At 36.4% G+C, this 19215-nt stretch overlaps 1 protein-coding gene across 1 annotated transcript in view; it reads right to left on the bottom strand.

Moving 5' to 3' along the window:
* Nucleotides 1-19215, bottom strand: part of ADAMTS16 (ADAM metallopeptidase with thrombospondin type 1 motif 16) — a 246212-nt gene that overhangs the window by 156776 nt on the left and 70221 nt on the right. Inside the window, exons 4-5 of the mRNA XM_021004427.2 lie at nucleotides 11117-11399; nucleotides 1766-1965 (exon numbers count right to left, since the gene is read on the bottom strand). Coding sequence (XP_020860086.1) covers nucleotides 1766-1965; nucleotides 11117-11399 — 483 coding nt within the window. The remainder of the gene's footprint in view (nucleotides 1-1765; nucleotides 1966-11116; nucleotides 11400-19215) is intronic.

The following is a 19215-nucleotide window of genomic DNA, read 5'->3' as shown; positions in this document are numbered from 1 at the left end:
TATTTACTAAGACAAGAAAATATGACTAACATTTTTAAAAAGCATTTCCACTAAAAGTGGTTGGGATAAAAAGTGTTAGTACTTACAGAATTAAAGTTTTCTTATTTGGAAAATTCACTTATGTGGAACATTTTATGTCTTGACAATCTCTTACACAAAATGTGTTCAATAAATACTTTTTGGGTGAATGAAAGAAGGCAGGAAAAAAGAATGAATGAGGTGGTGCTTCCTTTACTGAGAACCTAATGCTTGTTACAGGGAGAATACACTTCAAGGTCAGTAGAAAGGCATTTTGAGCAGAAAAAGGTGTCCTTACATATCTTTTTTTTTCATATCTTTTTTTTAATAATAAAAATTAAGTCATGTTCACCCAGCTTTCAGCAGTTCTGTTTTGAAGGCAGAGAATGGTTGAGCCATAAGACATTTAAATATCTATGCATACTATTTGTTAGTTTAAAAGAGAAATATTTTTACTCAAAAAATTTCAACCTCTTCTGGGAATTTACCCTCAAGAGTTTTGTTTTTGTTTGTTTGTTTGTTTAGTACTCATGAACACAGACGTTATTGTGGTTACACAGATTTTTCCTCAATTTATTTCTCCCAATCTAATTCCCTTCAGTTAATGACAAACAGCTCTCTAGAATAGAGAAAGCTGAAAATGAATCAGCTCTGATTTTTACCTTTCTCTTTCTAGCCACATAAAATTAGTTGCCAAGTCTCTCAATTCTCCTTATATATCATAGGTCCATCTTCACCTCTATTCCCACTGTAAACACCCTGATTCTATATCTCACAAACTGAGCTTTCTTTCATATTAGCCACCTAGATTTTTTTATGGTTCTGGTCTCTCCCTGTGTCAAAACACCTTGCACACTCTTGACTTAACCACATCGCTCTTCTACACAAAAATATTCAGCAACTCTCACTATCTATAATATAAAATGCTAACTCTCTAGTGTGGCATTCAAGGTCTTTATGTGGTTCCAAATTATCTTTCCAACCTTATTTCAAACCACTCTCCTTCATGGACTTTACATTTTAATGAAACTGTCCTACCCACATTTCCCACATTTTGTCCTGCCATCTTCTACCTCCAGGCTTTTATTCTGGCGAACCTCCATGTAGAACATTCTCCCCCTTACTTACTATAATCCTTTCTTTCTTTACAGGAAGCTCAAGTTTCAAATCTTGCCTTATACTATTATGAGCTATGCGATGTTGGACAAGTCACTTAAGCCTCAGTCTGAGTCTTCATCAGTAAAATAGACCTAACACTAGCACATACCACACAGGGTTGTTGGGAGAACAAATGAGATAACATCTGAAAAGTGTCTTAAAAACTTGAAAGTGTTTTATAAATGTGAGCTGTTAAGATGATTATAGTATTATAATTATTGTTACTTTCTCACAAAGTCTCAAGCCAAACTTGAATAGTTCCATTCCTCTTCAAATTTCATGCCACTCTATTCAACCTCTCTCATGTACTTGTAGCATTATCATTATATGTGTATATGTCTCATTCCCCTTAAGGTTGTATGATCTTTGACAGTAAGTATACTTTTATTAAATTTCTGCTGCTCCAATGTTATGAATATAATAGGTACTTTAATGTTGAATGGAATTTGTGAAATTCACCGAGAAAGTTTTCTTATGATTGCTAAATGAATCCCCAAGTAACAGAATGGCAAATGCTAATTTAGCGATGTGACAGATATTAGGAAAGATTTAATTACCCAGTTGGCCTCAACAAGAAGTGCTATCCTACCATATTGAGTATAGTCAAGACGTATGTTGTAATATTTTCATGACCATGGTTTTGCATCATCTTTTTGTCAACTACCACTAGTGTTTCCACATTCAGTTCATTATTTTTGTGGGTTTTCAGGAGAGAACGCTTGTTCCGCAATGGATACTTATACTCATCAGGTAAGATGAAAAGATCTTCTTTGGGAGGCTTTGGCATATCTGTGAAAGGAAACAGAGGAAATCAATGAAAAGCAGAAACTCTCTCATTTCAAAAGGTCCAACTTAGCACTCGCAAGTCTTTTTTTTTAAAGTTATTAATGCTAAATATTGTACATAGCTTATTGCACAGTGATGCAAAACCTGAACAAAACCAGACAGATATTGCAGTTGTTGCTATAGATGTCACCGTAGCACGTATCTTATCTTAGCTTTTGTTTTTGGGTGTCTCCCTCCAACAGCAAACTAATGAACTGGGTCCACATATTATTCCTTCCCAGCAGTTGGAGGCATAACTCCAATAGATTCTTATAATCCTGTGCATATTTTGAAAAGGGGCATCGTAAAGGAGTAGCTACAGATACAAATGAAGCTACCCTAAATAAAAGTTTCTTATTTTTAAGGATAGATGTTGCAAAAGAGCTTTTGTTCACTATTTACAATGTTCTTATTCTGAGATTCACTCTGTTACACTGAATTAAACGTAGAATGCATAAGGGTAACAGTGTAGAGCATAGACTTTGCAGTCCATATTCCACCTTGGTTACTTATTCCACATGGCCTTGGATAAGTCACATCTTCTCTGGGCCTCAATTCATCATCTGGAAAAGGAAAAGTTCAGACTGGAGAAATTCTAGGGCCCCTTGCAGCTCTAACCATATGATCCTATGAGCACTTGAATGCTTCTTTCTCTTGTCTCAACTGGATTTTGTCTCCCAGAAGTAAGGATTTTATTAGCTTTGTGTTAAAAAACAAGAACAAGAACAACAAAACCCTTTATCCCAGACCCTAATGTGATGCTAACCCTCTGAAAACACCATCAGTGTTTATTTAGAAGACAAAGACTCTTCTGTCTGTCAAGTTAGAATAACTAGGTTAAGATTTTGTTTATGGCTTTTTTGTTTGTTTTGTTTTGGGTATGTACAACTGTTAGGTAGAGACTTGGGAGGCTCCATGTCTTCCAGGCTTCTAGCTCCAAAATGATCTTATGATCCAAATAAGGTTGTGTGAAAATTATCTTTGGATTGAAAAAATAAAAAAAAATGTGGTTAGATTGTGTGTTAGACAATTTCAAATGTGGGATTGAGCAAACCCAATTGTTTGAGTGGTAAATTATATGTCTCATCTTGAAAACTTAAGGAAACTATAATTGTACAATATACAGTAAACAGAGAATGATTTTTTTAAAGACTTGATTTTTAAAGACTTGTAAACATATCTAGCATTATATACACACTGGCTACACTCTGCCTTAAGCATTGTTTTAAACCATGTGTACCTCATGGGGAAATATCCCCAAACTTAATTATTATATGTTCTAGTTACCTTTTAAAATCAGAAACACCATTCAGAATGCCCCCAATCGATAATACTTCAATTAATAAAATCTTAATCATTACATAGTCCATGCTGCAGAATAGTGAACTGAGTGTGACTTATCAGGTAAAGGCATTCCTGAGCAAGTATTGAGATCCTTATTTATCCTGTTCATAAAAAGTGGTTATATCACAGATAAAGATGGAATGTCAACTGATGTATCAGAGAAAGAGAATAAATTCATGAATAGATGTATTCAAAAAGCATCCAATGTTGAAATTAATTGCATTAGATTTTTTTTTAAGATTTCCTACTTCACCTTAAGTAATTAATATCCAGTATCAAGGCTGGTCTGGGGACCATCAGAAAAAAACTAGGAGCATAGTCCTGGGTGGGAAAGCTAAGATTTTGGAAAATGAGTAAGGGGATGAAGTGGAATCTATGAGAGGGGGCAGAATCAACAGAATCTTTCTGGAACATAACCATCTCACAGAATCTCCAAACTGATCAGAAGGTGAGGAATCATTTTCCTCCCCCATCCCTTAAGGAAGATAGATAAGAATACAGACCCTAACACTGCTCTTTTAAGGATGGTTAAGAATCTAAAGAAATAGAGGCAGAGACAAGATGTCTAAGAAAAGGCAGGGACTTGACTGAGATCTTCCCCAAACCCCTTCAAAAACCTTTTAAAAATGACTCTAAACAAATTCTAGAGCAGCAAAACCCACAAAAAAGATGGAATGAAACAAATTTCCAGGAAGGATGGCAGGAAAGGTCTGTCACACCAGGGTGAGAGAGGAGTGTAGTCCAACACAGGCGGTGCCAGCACAGACCAGGCCCCAGCAAGCCCAGAGCAGGCCTTGGGGAGACTGAATCATTTGGCAGCAGTGGCAGCTTCCAGACTTCTTAGCCCACAGATGCCAAAGGCAATTTAAAAGGTCAGCAGGAAAGGTCTGTGCACTTGGGTGAGAGGGGAGCAAAGTCCAGCACAGGCCTGCCAGCACAGACCTGGCCCAAGCAGACCAGGAGCAGGTCTTAGGAGTGACTTATTCAGCAGCAGCAGCAGCAGTTTCAGAAGCTCTTAGCCCATAGAGAGTAAGGGGGTCGAACCACTGGTCAGAAGGAGATTACAGGAGCCTTTTTGCTAGCACTGAGGCAGGACTCTGTTGCTTTGCCCATACTCGATTCCCTGTCCCAATCCTGGGTGGCAGCCCCGGTTGAACAGGAACACTAGTATAGCAGAGCTTTAGGCCACAGAGGAGAGGGGACCCTCCTTACAATTCCAGGGCAGAAAAGAGCACTTGTGATCCCTCACAGACCAGAGCACAGGCCAGAAGATCCTTAGATCATAACACCTTGGAAGAACTGAAAATTTACAGGTCTCTGGAAGTATTACTGAAAATAGTTGGACAAAATCCTTGAAGCTTGGGACAGTGTGCCCTCCACCCTGGAAGCAGAGCTCTACTTTAACAAACAGCTAAAGTCAAGTAATAGGCTGGGAAAATGAGCAAACAAAGAAAAAATCCTCTGACTATAGAAAGTTATTAAGGTGACGAGGAAAATCAAAACACACACTTAGAAGAAGATAACAAAGTCAAAATTCCTACATCCAAAGCCTCCAAGAAAAACATATATTGGTCTCAGGCTATGGAAGAGCTCAAAAAGGATTTTGAAAATTAAGTAAGAGAGACAGAAGAATGAAAGTGATGCAAGGAAATCATGTAAAAAAAATGAGTCAACAGCTTCCTAAAGGAAACACAAGAAAATACTGAAGAAAATAACACCTTAAAAAACAGACTAGGCCAAATGGTAAAAGAAATCCAAAAAGCCAATGAGGAGAGGAGTGCTTTAAAAAGCAGAATTGGCCAAGTGGAAAAGGAGGTCCAAAAGGTCACTGAAGAAAATTCTTCTTTAAAAATTAGAATGGAGCAAATTGGAAGCTAATGGCTTTAAGAAAAATCAAGAAACAATAGAAGAAAAACAAAGGAATTTAAAATATAAGATAATGTAAAATATCTCATTGGAAAAATAGCTGACCTGGAAAATAGATCCAGGAGACATAATTTAAAAATTATTCTACTATCTGAAAGTCATGATCAAAAAAGAGCCTAGATATCATCTTTCAAGAAATTATCAAGAAAAAGTGCCCTGATATTCTGGAACCAGAGGGTAAAATAGAAATTGAAAAAATCGACCAATCACTTCCCAAAAGAGATCCCAAAATGAAAACTGCCAGGAATATTACAGACAAATTCCAGAGTTCTCAGGCCAAGGAGAAAATATTGCAAGCAGCCAGAAAGATATAATTCAAGTATCATGGAGTCACAGTCAGGATAACACAAGATTTAGCAACTTCTACATTAAAGACTATGAGGTCTTGGAACATGATATTCCAGAGGGCAAAGGAGCTAGGATTACAACCAAGTATCACCTACCCAGCAAAATTGAGTATAATCCTTCAGGGGAAAAAAAAATGGAAATTCAATGAGATAAAGGACTTTCAATCATTTTTGATGAAAAGACCAGAGCTGAATAGAAAATTTGACTTCCAGACACAAGACTCAAGAGAAGCTTAAAAAGATAAACAGAAAAGGGAAATCATAAGGGACTCAATAAAGTTAAACTCTTTATATTCCTATATGGAAAGATGATATTTGTAACTCATAAGACCTTTCTGTTTATTAGAGCAGTTAGGTGTATATATAGACAGAAGGCACAGGTGTGATTTGATTATAACGGGATGATATCTAAAAAAAATACAATTAAGAGGTGAGACAGGAATGTACTGGGAGAAAGGAAAAGGGAGAGGTAGAATGGGGTAAATCATCTCACATAAAAAAGGTAAGAAGACATTTTCACAGTGGAGTGGAAGAAGGGGGAGGTGAGGGAAAGTGAGTGAACTTTATTCTCCTCAGAATTGACCAAAAGAACTGGGAGAACAAGGAATAGTTTACCTATCAGATATATGGAGAACAGAAAAATTTATGACCAAACAGGAGATAGATAACATTATGAAAAGCAAAATGGATAATTTTGATTACATTAAATTGAAAAGTTTTTGCACAAACAAAGCCAATGCAACTAAGATTAGAAGGAAGGTAGAAAATTGGGAAAGAATTTTTACAACCAGTCTCTCTGATAAAGGCCTCATTTCTAAAATATGTAGAGAATTACGACAAATTTAGAACACAAGCCATTCCCCAATTGATAAATGGTCAAAGGATAGGAACAGACAGTTCTCAGATGAAGAAATTAAAGCCATCTATGGTCATATGAAAAAATGCTCTAAATCATTATTGATTAGAGAAATGCAAATCAAAACAACTCTGAGGTACCACATCACATCTATCAGATTGGCCCGCATGATAAAACAGGAAAATGATAAATGTTGGAGAAGATGTGAGAAAATTGGAACGCTAATACATTGTTGATGGAGTTGTGAAATGATCCAACCATTTTGGAGAACAATTTGGAACTATGCCCAAAGGGCTACAAAAATGTGCATACCCTTTGATCCAGCAATAGCACTTCTAGGGCTACATCCCAAAGAGATCAAACAAATGGGAAAAGGACCCACATGTACAAAAATATTCATAGCAACTCTTTTTGTGGTGGCAAAGAATTGGAAATGGAAAGGATGCCCATCAATTGGGGAATGGCTGAGCAAGTTGTGGTATACGAATGTAATGGAATACTATTGTGCTATAAGAAATGATGAACAGGCTGACTTCAGAAAAAACCTGGAAATACTTATATGGTCTGATGCTGAGTGAAGTGAGCAGAACCAAGAGGACTTTGTACACAATAACAGCCATGATATATGATGACTAATATTGTTAAACTGAACCCTTCTCAGCATTGCAAGGATCTAAGACATCTCCAGAGGCCTCGGGATGGAAAATGCTGTCCAAATCCAAAGAAAGAACTATGGAAGTCGAATCACTATCACTTATTTTTACCTTCTGTTGATTTTTGTTTCATCTTTCTGATGGTTCCTCCTATTGGTTTTAATTTTTACTTACAACTTCACTAATGTGAAAATATGTTTAATAGGAATGTAAATGTAAAGCCTATATCAAATTGTGTGCTGTCTTGGGGAGGGGGGGGGAGGAAAGGGGGAGAAAATTTTTCAACTCAAAAGTATATGGAAGTGATTGTTGATAAATCAAAATAAATTAATAAAATTTTTTTTTAAATTAAAAAAAAAGAAATTATCAAGTTAAAAAAAAAAAGAATTGACCCAAAGAGGGAACAACACACATACTCAATTGGGTATAGACATCTATCTTCCATTATAGGAAAATAGGAGTGGAAGGAATAAGAGAAGGAGGGTGATAGAAGGAGGGCAGACTGGGGGAGGGGGTCATCAGATACAAATCACTTTTGAGGAGGGACAAGGTGAAAGGAGAGAGAGAAGAGAACAAACATGGAAAGAAATACAGTTAGCAATAGTAACTATGAAAAACTTTTTTGAAGCAAGTTTCTCTGATAAAGGTCTCATTTCTCAAATATATAAAGAACTGAGTCAAATTTATAAAAATAAGAGCCATTCAATTGATTAATGATCAAAAGATATTATCAGTTTTTAGATGAAGTGATCAAAGATATCTATAGCCATGTAAAAATATAACCTGACTCATTATGAATTGGAGAAATTCAAATTAGAACAATTCTGAAGTACTACCTCATACCTATTAGATTGGCTAATAGGACAGGAAAGGTAAATAACAAATATTGGAGGGGATGTGGGGAAAATGAGACATGAATGCATTGTTGGTGGAGTAGTGAACTGATTCAATCATTCTGTAGAACTATGCCCAAAGGGTTATAAAAACCATGGATATCTTAGCAATATCACTATTAGGTCTGTATCCCAAAAGAGATGAAAACAAAAAGGAAAATGACTTTTATGTACAAAAATATTTAGAGTGGCTCTTTTCTGCCGCCAGAGAATTAGAAATTGAAGGGAGGCCCATCAATTAGGGAATGGCTGAACAATTGTGGCATGTGATTATCATGGAATACTATTGTACTATAAGAAATGATGAGCAGTATGCTCTCTGAAAAAACCTGGAAAGCCTTGCATGTGCTGATGCAAAGTGAATTGTACTGTGTATAAAGTAATAGCAATATTGCAAGATGATCAGCTATGAATGACTTAGTTATTCTCAGAAGTACAACAATTCAAGACAACTCTGAAGGATTTATGGTGAAAAATGCTATCCATCCCCAGAGAAAGAAGTGATGTGTCTAAATACAGATTGAAGCATACTTAAAAAAATATGGTAAGAGTCTGACATACAGGGTGGTGCACAGGTGGTTAAGTAAACAAGAAAAAAAATTTGATTCGTTCACTTTGGAAATTAATTAAAGAACCAACTTCTCTTGGAGCTATCCAGTGTGCTTTCTTCAGACTATGATCTCTGTCCTGTTGCTACATGACTTATCAACAAAAAATGTGATGATTAATTAACTAGCTCCAACTTTTGTGAGAAAAGGACTTGATCTGAAGAAGTCAAAGGAATTATGAAGGGAATTCGAAGGATTTCATAACTCTGAATAATGTGTGGAATTGAATAAAGGGTAGGGGAAATCTGTGAAGACTTGAAGAAAAGCTGAAGTAGAAGGAAGAGAAGAGAAAGATCAGAAGAGTGGAAGAGAAGCAGGAGAAGAGCTAGAGAAGGAGGAGGAGAATTCCAAGAATAAGACAACTAAAGCAGAAGGGCCCAATGCAAATAAGGAGTAATTGGTGAAGCAGTTGAGCTGAAAGAAGAGAAATTCTATAGGAAAAGGAGAATGACTAGAAAAGGAATAGAATGAATCAAGGAGAAAGAAGTTGGTAAAATGACAAAGCTATTTAGAAAAGATAAGTAAGACAGTGTAAAGTTAAGTTGCCAAGTTGCTGAGGGAATGCAGTTGGGCTGTGTCTTGCAAAGGTGCTAGCAAGGTGAGAAACAGCAATTGCCCCAGAGTTGAAGACTCCCAGAAAAGCAAACAAACAAAACAAAATTTGCCACAATAGTTGCCTAGGGAATCAGCTAGAAAGAAAACAAGGGACTCTGCGTCTCACTTTCTTAAAGTATGGAGAGCAGAGTCCATTTGTTGGTATGCTTTATAGAGTATATCTGATGTTTTAATTTCTGCCATGGCTAAGTAAATTATTGCCTATGCTCAAAGTGCAAGTTGAGCTCCCTCTAAAGAAGGAAGATAGTGGGGCCTGAGAGTCACCTCTGAATTATGTGTAGCCAGTGAGAATGAATTCTTCCTTACAAGAAACATAAAGACTTAAATATAAAAATATAAATATAAAAATAAAGAAGAAAAATAATTAAACAGATAGAAGTAAACTGGAAGAATGCAACAGAATAGAAAGGATGTAAGGACCAACATTTGGAAATAAGTGACAGTTATGAGATTTTTCCTGAAGAGGAGGGACATAGACCTTTTGACAAATAAATGAGTCCTATAAGTAGGAAAAGAGAAAGTTATCAAAAAGAATGATGTATGAAAAGGAACTCTAGAACCAACATATATTTTTAAAATACAAGTAAAAAAGATGGACACAAGAAAAATGGAGTATGGATAAAACAAGCATAGCATAACTTTCATGATGGTGTCAATAGAACTAAAGCTCAAAATAATCTGAGGCTGACAAGTAACTTTGAGGACAACACAAATATTAAGCTTTATTTGGAAATGAGCAACATGAGATCAGAGATAGGACCACTGATAAGGAGATTTTAGAATTTTTGAATGTGGAAGTGGTATATTGGTGGATGATGGCAAGATCAAGGTTATGACTATCTTTGTGTGTAGTTGAGGTGGAATAGAGGAATACATTATGGAAAGTGAGTGGGCTGAGGAACTAAGTAGTTAAGAAGGTATAGACCTACATTGCTAGAGAGAGTTTCCTCACCAGGGAGCTCTCTACTCCAGTGACATCAGAGGTCCAGTCTTTTTCCCATCCCTATTGCATTTTTTATGTATTATCTTAAAACTTTGACATTTATATAAATTAATACATGTATATCATAGCTGTAGGCTAGGAAAAAAATAATTTTCTTTCAGCAGTGTCCTCTTCGAGGAACCTTTGGGCTCGAGGCTACATGTGGCCTTTTAGGTGCTCAGATGTGGCCCTTTGACTGAATCAAAACTTCACAGAACTCTAAAACCCAACAAAATAATTTGTTTTATGGAGTTTGGGTTCTTGTTTTGCATTAGAAACTCTCTACAACTTAGGTCCCTTCTATATTTCCAGTCTTCTTACACCTTAAGCTTATCAGGTATTCTTTGATCCATGACACAGTCCTCCTTGCTGTTCCCTGAACAAGACACTTCATCTCAGCTTTAGCCATTTTTTCTGGCTGTCCCTCATGCCTTGAATCCCTCTTCATCTCCATCTACTGACTTCCCTTGAATTCTTCAAATCCCAACTAAAATGCCATCTTGGTAACCTTCCCTCTCTCTTTTATTTCTAGTTCCTTCCCTCTGTTAATTATTTCTTATTGGTCCTATATAGCTTATTTTACGTATTCATTTGTTTGTTGTCTTCCCCATCAGATTGTGAGCTCCTTGAAGGCAGAGACTATCTTTTTGCACCCCCAGTACTGATACATAGTATGTGGTTAATAAATGTTTATTGATTTCTTGATTCTCTGCAACTTGTAGTTGAGAGCATTGAAAGGTTAAGAGACTTGCCCAGAGTCACAAAGCAACATATATCTGAGACAACACTGGAACACAGGCCTTCCTGGCTTTTAGGCCAGCTCTCTATCCACTACAACATGCTGTCTCTATAAATAATATTGAAATAAAATAAAAAATTGCCCTTACATACATTTCTTGCGCCTTCCACAGAAATGCTGTTTTTGTGGGTGCTTGAGGTTAAATCCATGGTGAAGATGCTGGTTTTCTTGATATAATCTGCTGTGCTTTTCCAGCTCTCTTTTCCTCTCAATCATCATAATTTCGTTATCACTGTGAGGCTGGGCTCCTATGGATCTTTTGTAAAGTACATGGGAATGATGTCCATCAGGTGCTGAATAGTTCAGTTTAAGGGCTAGGTGCAGAGGAAGCGGTTTCAAGAAGTAATCTGCTTCCTGGGTTCTTATCAGACCTGACTGAAGAGAAGAAGGAAATATAATCAATACATTTTGGGACTGACATTGGAGAAATCTTCATCAACATGAAGTTGGCAGATACGTGACAATTTTGTACATGACATCCCTATAAAACCATGCATATGTAGATTATAGACATATACATATACAGGCAGAGCAACAGGTAGGCCACAGTAGCTCATAAAGCCTATCTAGTAAGGCATGAAGGAATCTCAGTTTGCATATCAATGAAAAGAGTATCCCAATCACTGATATCACACATCCTTTTAGTTTTGAAAAGTTAGTACTGGAGAACTGAACTATTTTCTAAATTGAAAATTCGTTGTCAATCTTTCACACAATTTCTCTTTTTACCATGGGGGCCAATCAATATTTAAGAAAGTTCAAGAAATAGCAATGAGAATGAGAATTACAGACTCTTAGAAAGGCAGGAAATATTAGTTTACCTTGGTTATCCTATAGATGCAGAAACAAAGCTACAGCAGTGAAGCATTTGTATGCAGTCACACCATTTTGAGAGCTGGGATGAGAACCTAGGATTCTAAGTTCCTGGCTAGAATTATTTCCATTACATCATGTTGCTGTACAATCCTCAGGGTAGACAAGGTCCCTAGGTAGATTTTCAAAAGTTACCAAATATTGCTATCATCTTCCAAGAGGGAGTATGTGCTAGCTTTCCATTACTTGTGATCCCAAGTTTCTCTATAAAGACCTTAAGTAGATCTCTATAAAATTGTACAGAGGATTCCAGGGTAGCTTTGGAATACAATTCCATTTAATACACTACTGCCTTTAACTAAACATTTCTCTTAAGTCTGTTCTCTTTCTTAATTTTTTCTATCCTCAGTAACACCATGATCGTGGCTCCTAATTTAAAAGTTAGATATTGGTTTTTAATATTGTCTCAACACTTATTGCATGATGCTTGGTAAGCCACTTGACCTCTCAATCTCCATTTCTTCATCTATAAAATAGGGATAGTAAAGCTCATAAGGCTGTAGTAATAACTATATATGCAAATGGATGAGATCTACTTGAAATATTATTAATATTTTATTATTTCTATGTCATTATTTTAGCATGTTATAGTATTTAGGAAAATGTTATCAGAGTCAAGAAATCTTGGATTCAAGTCCTGCTTCAGGCACATATTGGATGTGTGCCATCAGCTTATCAATTAACCTTTTAGTGCCCCATCGTTAAATGATTAGTAAATGCTATAGGATTAGATTTAATATTTTAGTTATTCATTTTTCCCCCTAAAGCTCTACACATTTTCTCTCTCCTAAATTAACATGACTTAGCACTGAACCAGGACTCTGGACACCAGGTTTTTCTAGTCCTGTTGCTGTCATCACTTTTGGTCTTACTTTTCTCAACTCTGAAAAGAAAAGTCTGACCTTCCATGATCTCTGAGATTCCTTCTCTAATCTTCTGTCCTTCCAATTTCACTGAAGTGTGGTTTCCACTAGTCTTGGTTAAGCTAAGTACAGAGTCAGGTGCTATGCTCAGCTGATCTCCATCTGCCCTAGACATTTGCATAATGTTGGGAAGGTGATCTTGGAGAGGCACTTTTCAGCTGCTGGGAAGGTGCCAAATTAAACTTTAGGGGGAAGCAGAAAGGGGAGATGAATGTTATCATCCTTATCTCCCAAGGACTTAGCTGTAGGCTAGAGAGGAGCAAAATACCAATTCCTCATTAAACTATCAGCATCACTGGTTAACAACGAGGGTCAGGGGGTGGGGAGTGGGATCGACACCTGCTGGGGAGTCAATTAAAGGCCATTATTTTTATATCTAAATATGAAATATTTGAAGCTTAAGCCTTGGGTCAAAAAGGAAGCAGCCTCTCCATAGTATATTAGCTCTATTTGACCTAGTTTGGAAATGAGTTCATCGTATATTTGGTCCCCAAGTGTGTTACAAGTTAGACAAGCACATGAAAACAATTCAAATGCCAGCATTCTACCAGAAGAAAGACAACTGTCAAATCACTGTGTTTAAAACTAGGTATGAAACTATATGAAGTCAAGTAGGAGTCATTTTCAATGGGAAAACTTTGGTCTTGGAATTTCAAAACTAACCCAGAAATACCAGTAAAAATTATTTAGATGATTAACTTAGGTAACATTTCTTATATTTGGCAACTTCAGAGAATATAATTTTCCACACAAATGATTTTTCCTGATAAGTGAAACTTGTCCTTTTACTTTTTTTAGTTTTAAAAAATATTGTTTTCTATTATCAGCAATATATTTTCTCTCCTTTCTTCGTCCTCCGTTAAAAAAAAAAGAAAAGAAAAACAAAGTCCATGTAACAAATATGCATAGTTCAGCAAAACAAATTCCCACACTAGCCATGCCCATGTCTCATTTTGCACCCCAAATCTATCAGCTCTCTTTCAGGAAGTGTCAATTTTTTTTTCTTTTTTAGTCAATTATTCAATCGACTGTCATTTATTAAGCATTTACTATTTGCCAGGCACTGTGCTAAGTACTACAGATAAAAAGGAAGGCAACAAAGGAGCAAGGCAGTCCCTAATACAGTTTAATAGGTAAGACGACATGCAAATAACTATGCACAAACTTCATCAGCTGTGTATCTATCATCTATGTATCTATGTATCTATTAAACAAATTGAGAGTAGTCTCAGAGAAAAGGCACTAGTATTAAGGAAAACTGGGGGGGGGGGATAAACAAACTTCCATTGCAGGCCAGTGGAACATCCAGGGAAAATGTTCAGGATGGAGTTTCCTATGAGAAAAACATTGAGGAGGCCAATGTCATTGGATCAAAGAGTGCATGCAAGGGAGTAAGGTATAAGAAGACTGGAATAATAGGAAAAAGGCAGGTTATTAAGGAGTTTAAAAGCTAAGCAGATAATTTTACATTTATTCTGGCTGCAATAGGGAGCCACTGGAGTTTATTGAATAGAGGTGTATGATATAATTAGATCTCTGCTTTAGGAAGATGAATATGACAGTTGAGTGAAGGAAGAATTGAAGTGGTGAAAGACATGAAGTAATAAGACCCATCAACAGGCTATTGCAATAGTCCAGGCATGAGGTGATGAGGATTTACATTGGGGTAGTTGCAGCATCAGAAAAGAGAACGGGGTATTCAATAAGAGATATTGTGAAGGTAGAAATGACAGGATTTAGTAACTGCTTGGATATAGGGGAGTGAGATGAGGATATCACCTAGGTTTACAGCTTGAGTGATTGGAAGATGATGGATGTACTCAACAGTAACAGGGAAGTTAGGGAGAGAGAATAGTTTTTGGGGAAAGATAATGAGTTTAATTTGGAACATGTTGATTTTAAGAGATGTCTTACAGGACATCCAGTTCAAGAGGTTTAATAGACAGTTGATTTCACTGCTTTGGATGCAAATAATTCTAAAATATATTATACATTTCCATTCTTTCTTAAATAGAGACTACTGAAAAGATTTGCTATTTTATCAGTGTAGGTAATCCTTCCACCAATACAGAATGCAACTCTTCTATAACACAATTACATAACTGTACTATGGTTACTTATAGTATAGTGACTTATATTTACTACTATAATAGTGTACTACTTTTACTTACAATTACAGTAGTAACTGTAAGTTATTACTGTTAACTTACTGCTAAGTATAATTTACTAAGACGACCTTAGTAGAGTTGTTACTAAGTAGAGTAACTTAATATAGTTGCCATCACAAAACAAACAGTAACAACCCAAAAAACCCTTTTTCCTGTGGCCAATCTAGTGGTAAGATTCTTTGAACTTAACTAGGCTAATTGTTGGACATATAGTCCATCACTTGTCCCACACTCCAAACATTTCCAGCTTGGTAGGACTTGCCAAAGCTTGTTCTTCCCATGACGTGGCATGGGAAAAGAATTTTAGTTAAGAAATACTATGCTAAACACAACCTCTGCATATGACAGGACCTATGAATTTATGCTCCTACTTCAGTATGCTATCTACCATACCACATTTCTCCAAAATCAATGAGTGTATTTTTGATATAGTCCAATACGGCAGGGAAAATTGAAGTGTGTAAATTCTTCCTGTGCTGACTAGCCCTGAAACTGTTGTACTTTCATACAGGTGATTCCTCTGTTTTCTCTCTGTAATGGCAGTTATCATTTTTTTGTATTACCAGTGTTTTGTGTTTCTCAAATGATGCTTTATTTGATATACAGTTGTTTGAACATAGACTGGTTCTGTGCCCAGGCTTTGTTACAGTTATTTGGGACTCAAAGTCCTTATGTGCTTCTGAGTTGATGACTGTCTGATGGTTAGGCTGCTGGAAGTCTACCTTGCAAACAAGTTGAGTACTACTATAGTTGGTTTCTAGGCTTTTATTACTAATGAGATGATGGCATATTATTTCATCTTCATTGTAGTTTGTTCTGAGATATGATCTTTTGTGTTTGTGATGATAACAAAACATGTTTCAGCAGAGAAATATAAAGAAAAAAGCATGAATGAAGAGTTTGTTCTTTTGTTTTGGTGTCATAAACAAATTTCACTTTTTGATTAACAGGATAAGGAAAAATATTGAAATATATGTTTCATTTTGAATCATTACTTCAGCAAAAGAATGAGAGCCCAATGTTCCAGTTAATGTTTACCTTATTCTCCAAGTTTCTCTTTATGTTCTTTGTTACAGCAAAGAAAAAAAAAAAACCACTTAAGGGACTGAAACCCAGTCTATTCAATTGTAACTTGATGTAAATTCTATTGGGATACTAACAATAACACATAGAGACAAGCTGGTTTTAGAATGTGGCCAAGGTCTGGAGGATTTGATCTTACAAAAGCAGTCCTTTATTTTTTTCTCTTTTAAAGACAGAATATTTCAGTTTAAGGGCTTGTTCTCAAAGTCCTTCAACCTGGTAGAATAAATCTCAACCAATGAGGTAATCTTGAGATAGGAAAAATAGTAAGTTGAATGTAAATGCCACGAATACTTTCCAGTCTTTGAATATCAACACAAGAAAAAAAAAATCTGGGAGATGGTAGAGTAAAAAGGTAGTTGCTCTCACCCTCCCCTATCAACCTCTGAAAACCCAGAAAATATCACCCCAGGAAAAAAAAAAAAACCCTGGAACAGCTGAAGTAGAAGAAAGACAGGGAACAGCAGTACAGCAGCCCAGCAAATGGGTCTCCCAGTGCCTCAGCAAAAATAAAGGAAGCAGCACTACAAAGAGCCCCAGGTGGATAAGCACCCTGCAGCATTCATCTGTAAGGAGCTGAAGAAAGCAACCTAGAGTCTTCCTAAAGTCCCAGCCTTGCTGATTCCAACCCAACACCAGGTAAGCTGTCAGAACCCTACAGCTTCCAACTGTCAAGCAGCAGGAAATCCTGAAGCCCAGGTGGTAGAGCAGGCAAACACCAACACCTAGACCTCTGAGTGCCTCAGTGAGGGCGGGGTAACCGGTGGAAACCAGCTCAGAAAACACTAGGTGCCTCGGCACTCTACCACAAAGGAATCTCCCAATGCATTAGCAGAAACAAGGGAGGTAACACTGCAAGAGGCCCCAGGAATATTATCACCCTTTATCACCCTGCAGCACCCATCTAAAAGGAGTTGAAGAAAGCTAAAGGAAAGGAAAAGCAGGCAACCTAGAATTGCCTGAAAGTTCCAGCCTTGCTGATTCCAGCCCAACATGAGGTAAGCTGCCAAAACCCTACAGCCTCCAATTGCCAACATAAGAGGCCCCAGCACACAAAGCCAGTGACCAAGACCGAGGCTCCCAACATAAGAAGCTTGGGTCAGTGCCCTCTGTTCCCCATCAGGGGAGCTCAATCTCTTTAAAGGCCAGAGAATAAAGAAACCATGAGTAAAAAGAAACGTACCATAGATTCACATTATGAGAAGAGTGAAGATCGAGACAAATTCTGAAGAGGACAACATTGTCAACAAACCTACATGTGCAACATCAAAAGGGAATATGAATTGGTCTGAAGGCCAAAAAACCTTCTTAGAAGAGCTCAAGAAGGATTTTAAAAGTCTAATGAGAGAGGTAGAAGAGTCCTTAAAAAATATAATTGGCCAACTGGAAAAAAAATATACTGAAGGAAAGTACCTAAAAAACACAATTGGCAAACTGGAAAAAAAAAGTACACTGAAAAAAACCAAATCCCTTAAAAATACAATTGGCCAATTGAAGGAGGAAGTACAAAAACTAACAGAAGAAAACAATGTGTTAAAAACTAGAATTGGACAAATGGAAACTAATGACTATGAGAGAGCAAGAATCAGTCAAACAGAAACAAAAAAAAATGAAACATTGGATGAAAACATGAAATACCTCAATGGTAAAACAACCAACCTGGAAAATCGATCCAGGAGAGGCAATTTAAAAATCATTGGACTACCTGAAAATCATGATGAAAAAAAGAGCCTGGACACTATCTTAGGAGCATAGCAGACCTTTTCAAATGGTGTATTATTCTAGCTCAGGAGACTGAGGTCCTCATTAGTATACTTGCTGTATATGCTATGCATTTAAGATAATGTTTGTTAAATTGAAGTGAATGAGAAGATATTGTTTATAATTATTCTTTGGGGTCAGGAGATTTCATTCCCCAAATAATTGCTATATTTTTCTTTCTTCTTTTTTGTCCCTTTTATTTAAAAAAAAATCTTCCTAAGATATTATACTTTTGCATCCTACCCCACTCTCCTATTGCTCACAAGACATTTAAAATTTTTGAATATGTTAAGATAGAAGAGAAAGAGAAAACAAAAAAAATAACCATAACTAGCTATCACATCATCAGTGTCTGAAAGTATATGCAATATTCAATGCCCATAGCCTCACATCTCTGTAAAGAAGGGGAGGTACATTTTCTCTGCTTCTCTAGGACCAATTCTTAGTTTTTATAATCACACAGAATTCAGGATTTAAAATTTTTTTCATTGTATCTTAGTAATCATTGAACATATTATTTTCTGGGTTTTTTTTGTTCTGATTAATTTACTCTGAATCTGTTTATATAATTTTTTTCGTGTTTCTCTATATTCTTTATTTCTCACAGTGCAGTAGTGATACTGCATCGCATTCAGGCACTAGTTTGTTTGGTTATTCCCCATTTACTTTGTTTCTAGTTCTTCCCCACTACAAAAAAAAAATGTTTTTCAGTGAGGCAACCAGGACTAAGTGACTTGCCCAGGGTCACACAGCTATAAAGTGTTAAGTTTCTGAGGTCAGGTTTGAACTCAGGTCCTTCTGACTCCAAGGCTGGAGTTCTATCCATTGCACCACCTAGCTGCCCCCATTTTTAAATTTTAAACATACTTTTCTTCCTTATCCCTCCATTGAAAGACTATATTTTTTATAATTATTTTAATTTTTTAAAAAAATTATCAGGTCCAAATTCTATTTCTCCCTCTATGCCCTCTCTTATCCATTGAGAAAGCAAGAGCTAGACCAATTTTATTTATATATATATATCATGAAGTCATTCAAAATATATTTCTGTATTAGCTACATTCCAGGAAAAAATGACAAATAAAATAAAAGACAAACATGGTTCAATCACCCTCAATGTCCTTCCTTTCTCTATCTGGAGGTGAATAGCATTTTACATCATGAGCCCTTTGGAATTGTGGTGGATCATTGTATTGATCTGAGTTGCTAAGTCTTTCATACTTTATTATCATTACAGCAATATTGTATTACTCTGTACATAATTCTCCTGGTTCTGCTCACTTCACTCTGCATTAGTTATGTCTTCCCAGGGTTTTCTGAAATCATTCACTGCACTATTTCTTACACATTAATTGTATTCCATCACAATTATATGCCATAACT

Source organism: Phascolarctos cinereus, unplaced genomic scaffold (assembly GCF_003287225.1).
Source record: "Phascolarctos cinereus isolate Bilbo 61053 unplaced genomic scaffold, phaCin_HiC Scaffold_4;HRSCAF=312, whole genome shotgun sequence".
Taxonomy (NCBI): domain Eukaryota; kingdom Metazoa; phylum Chordata; class Mammalia; order Diprotodontia; family Phascolarctidae; genus Phascolarctos; species Phascolarctos cinereus.
This window is presented reverse-complemented; position numbering and strand designations above follow the sequence as displayed.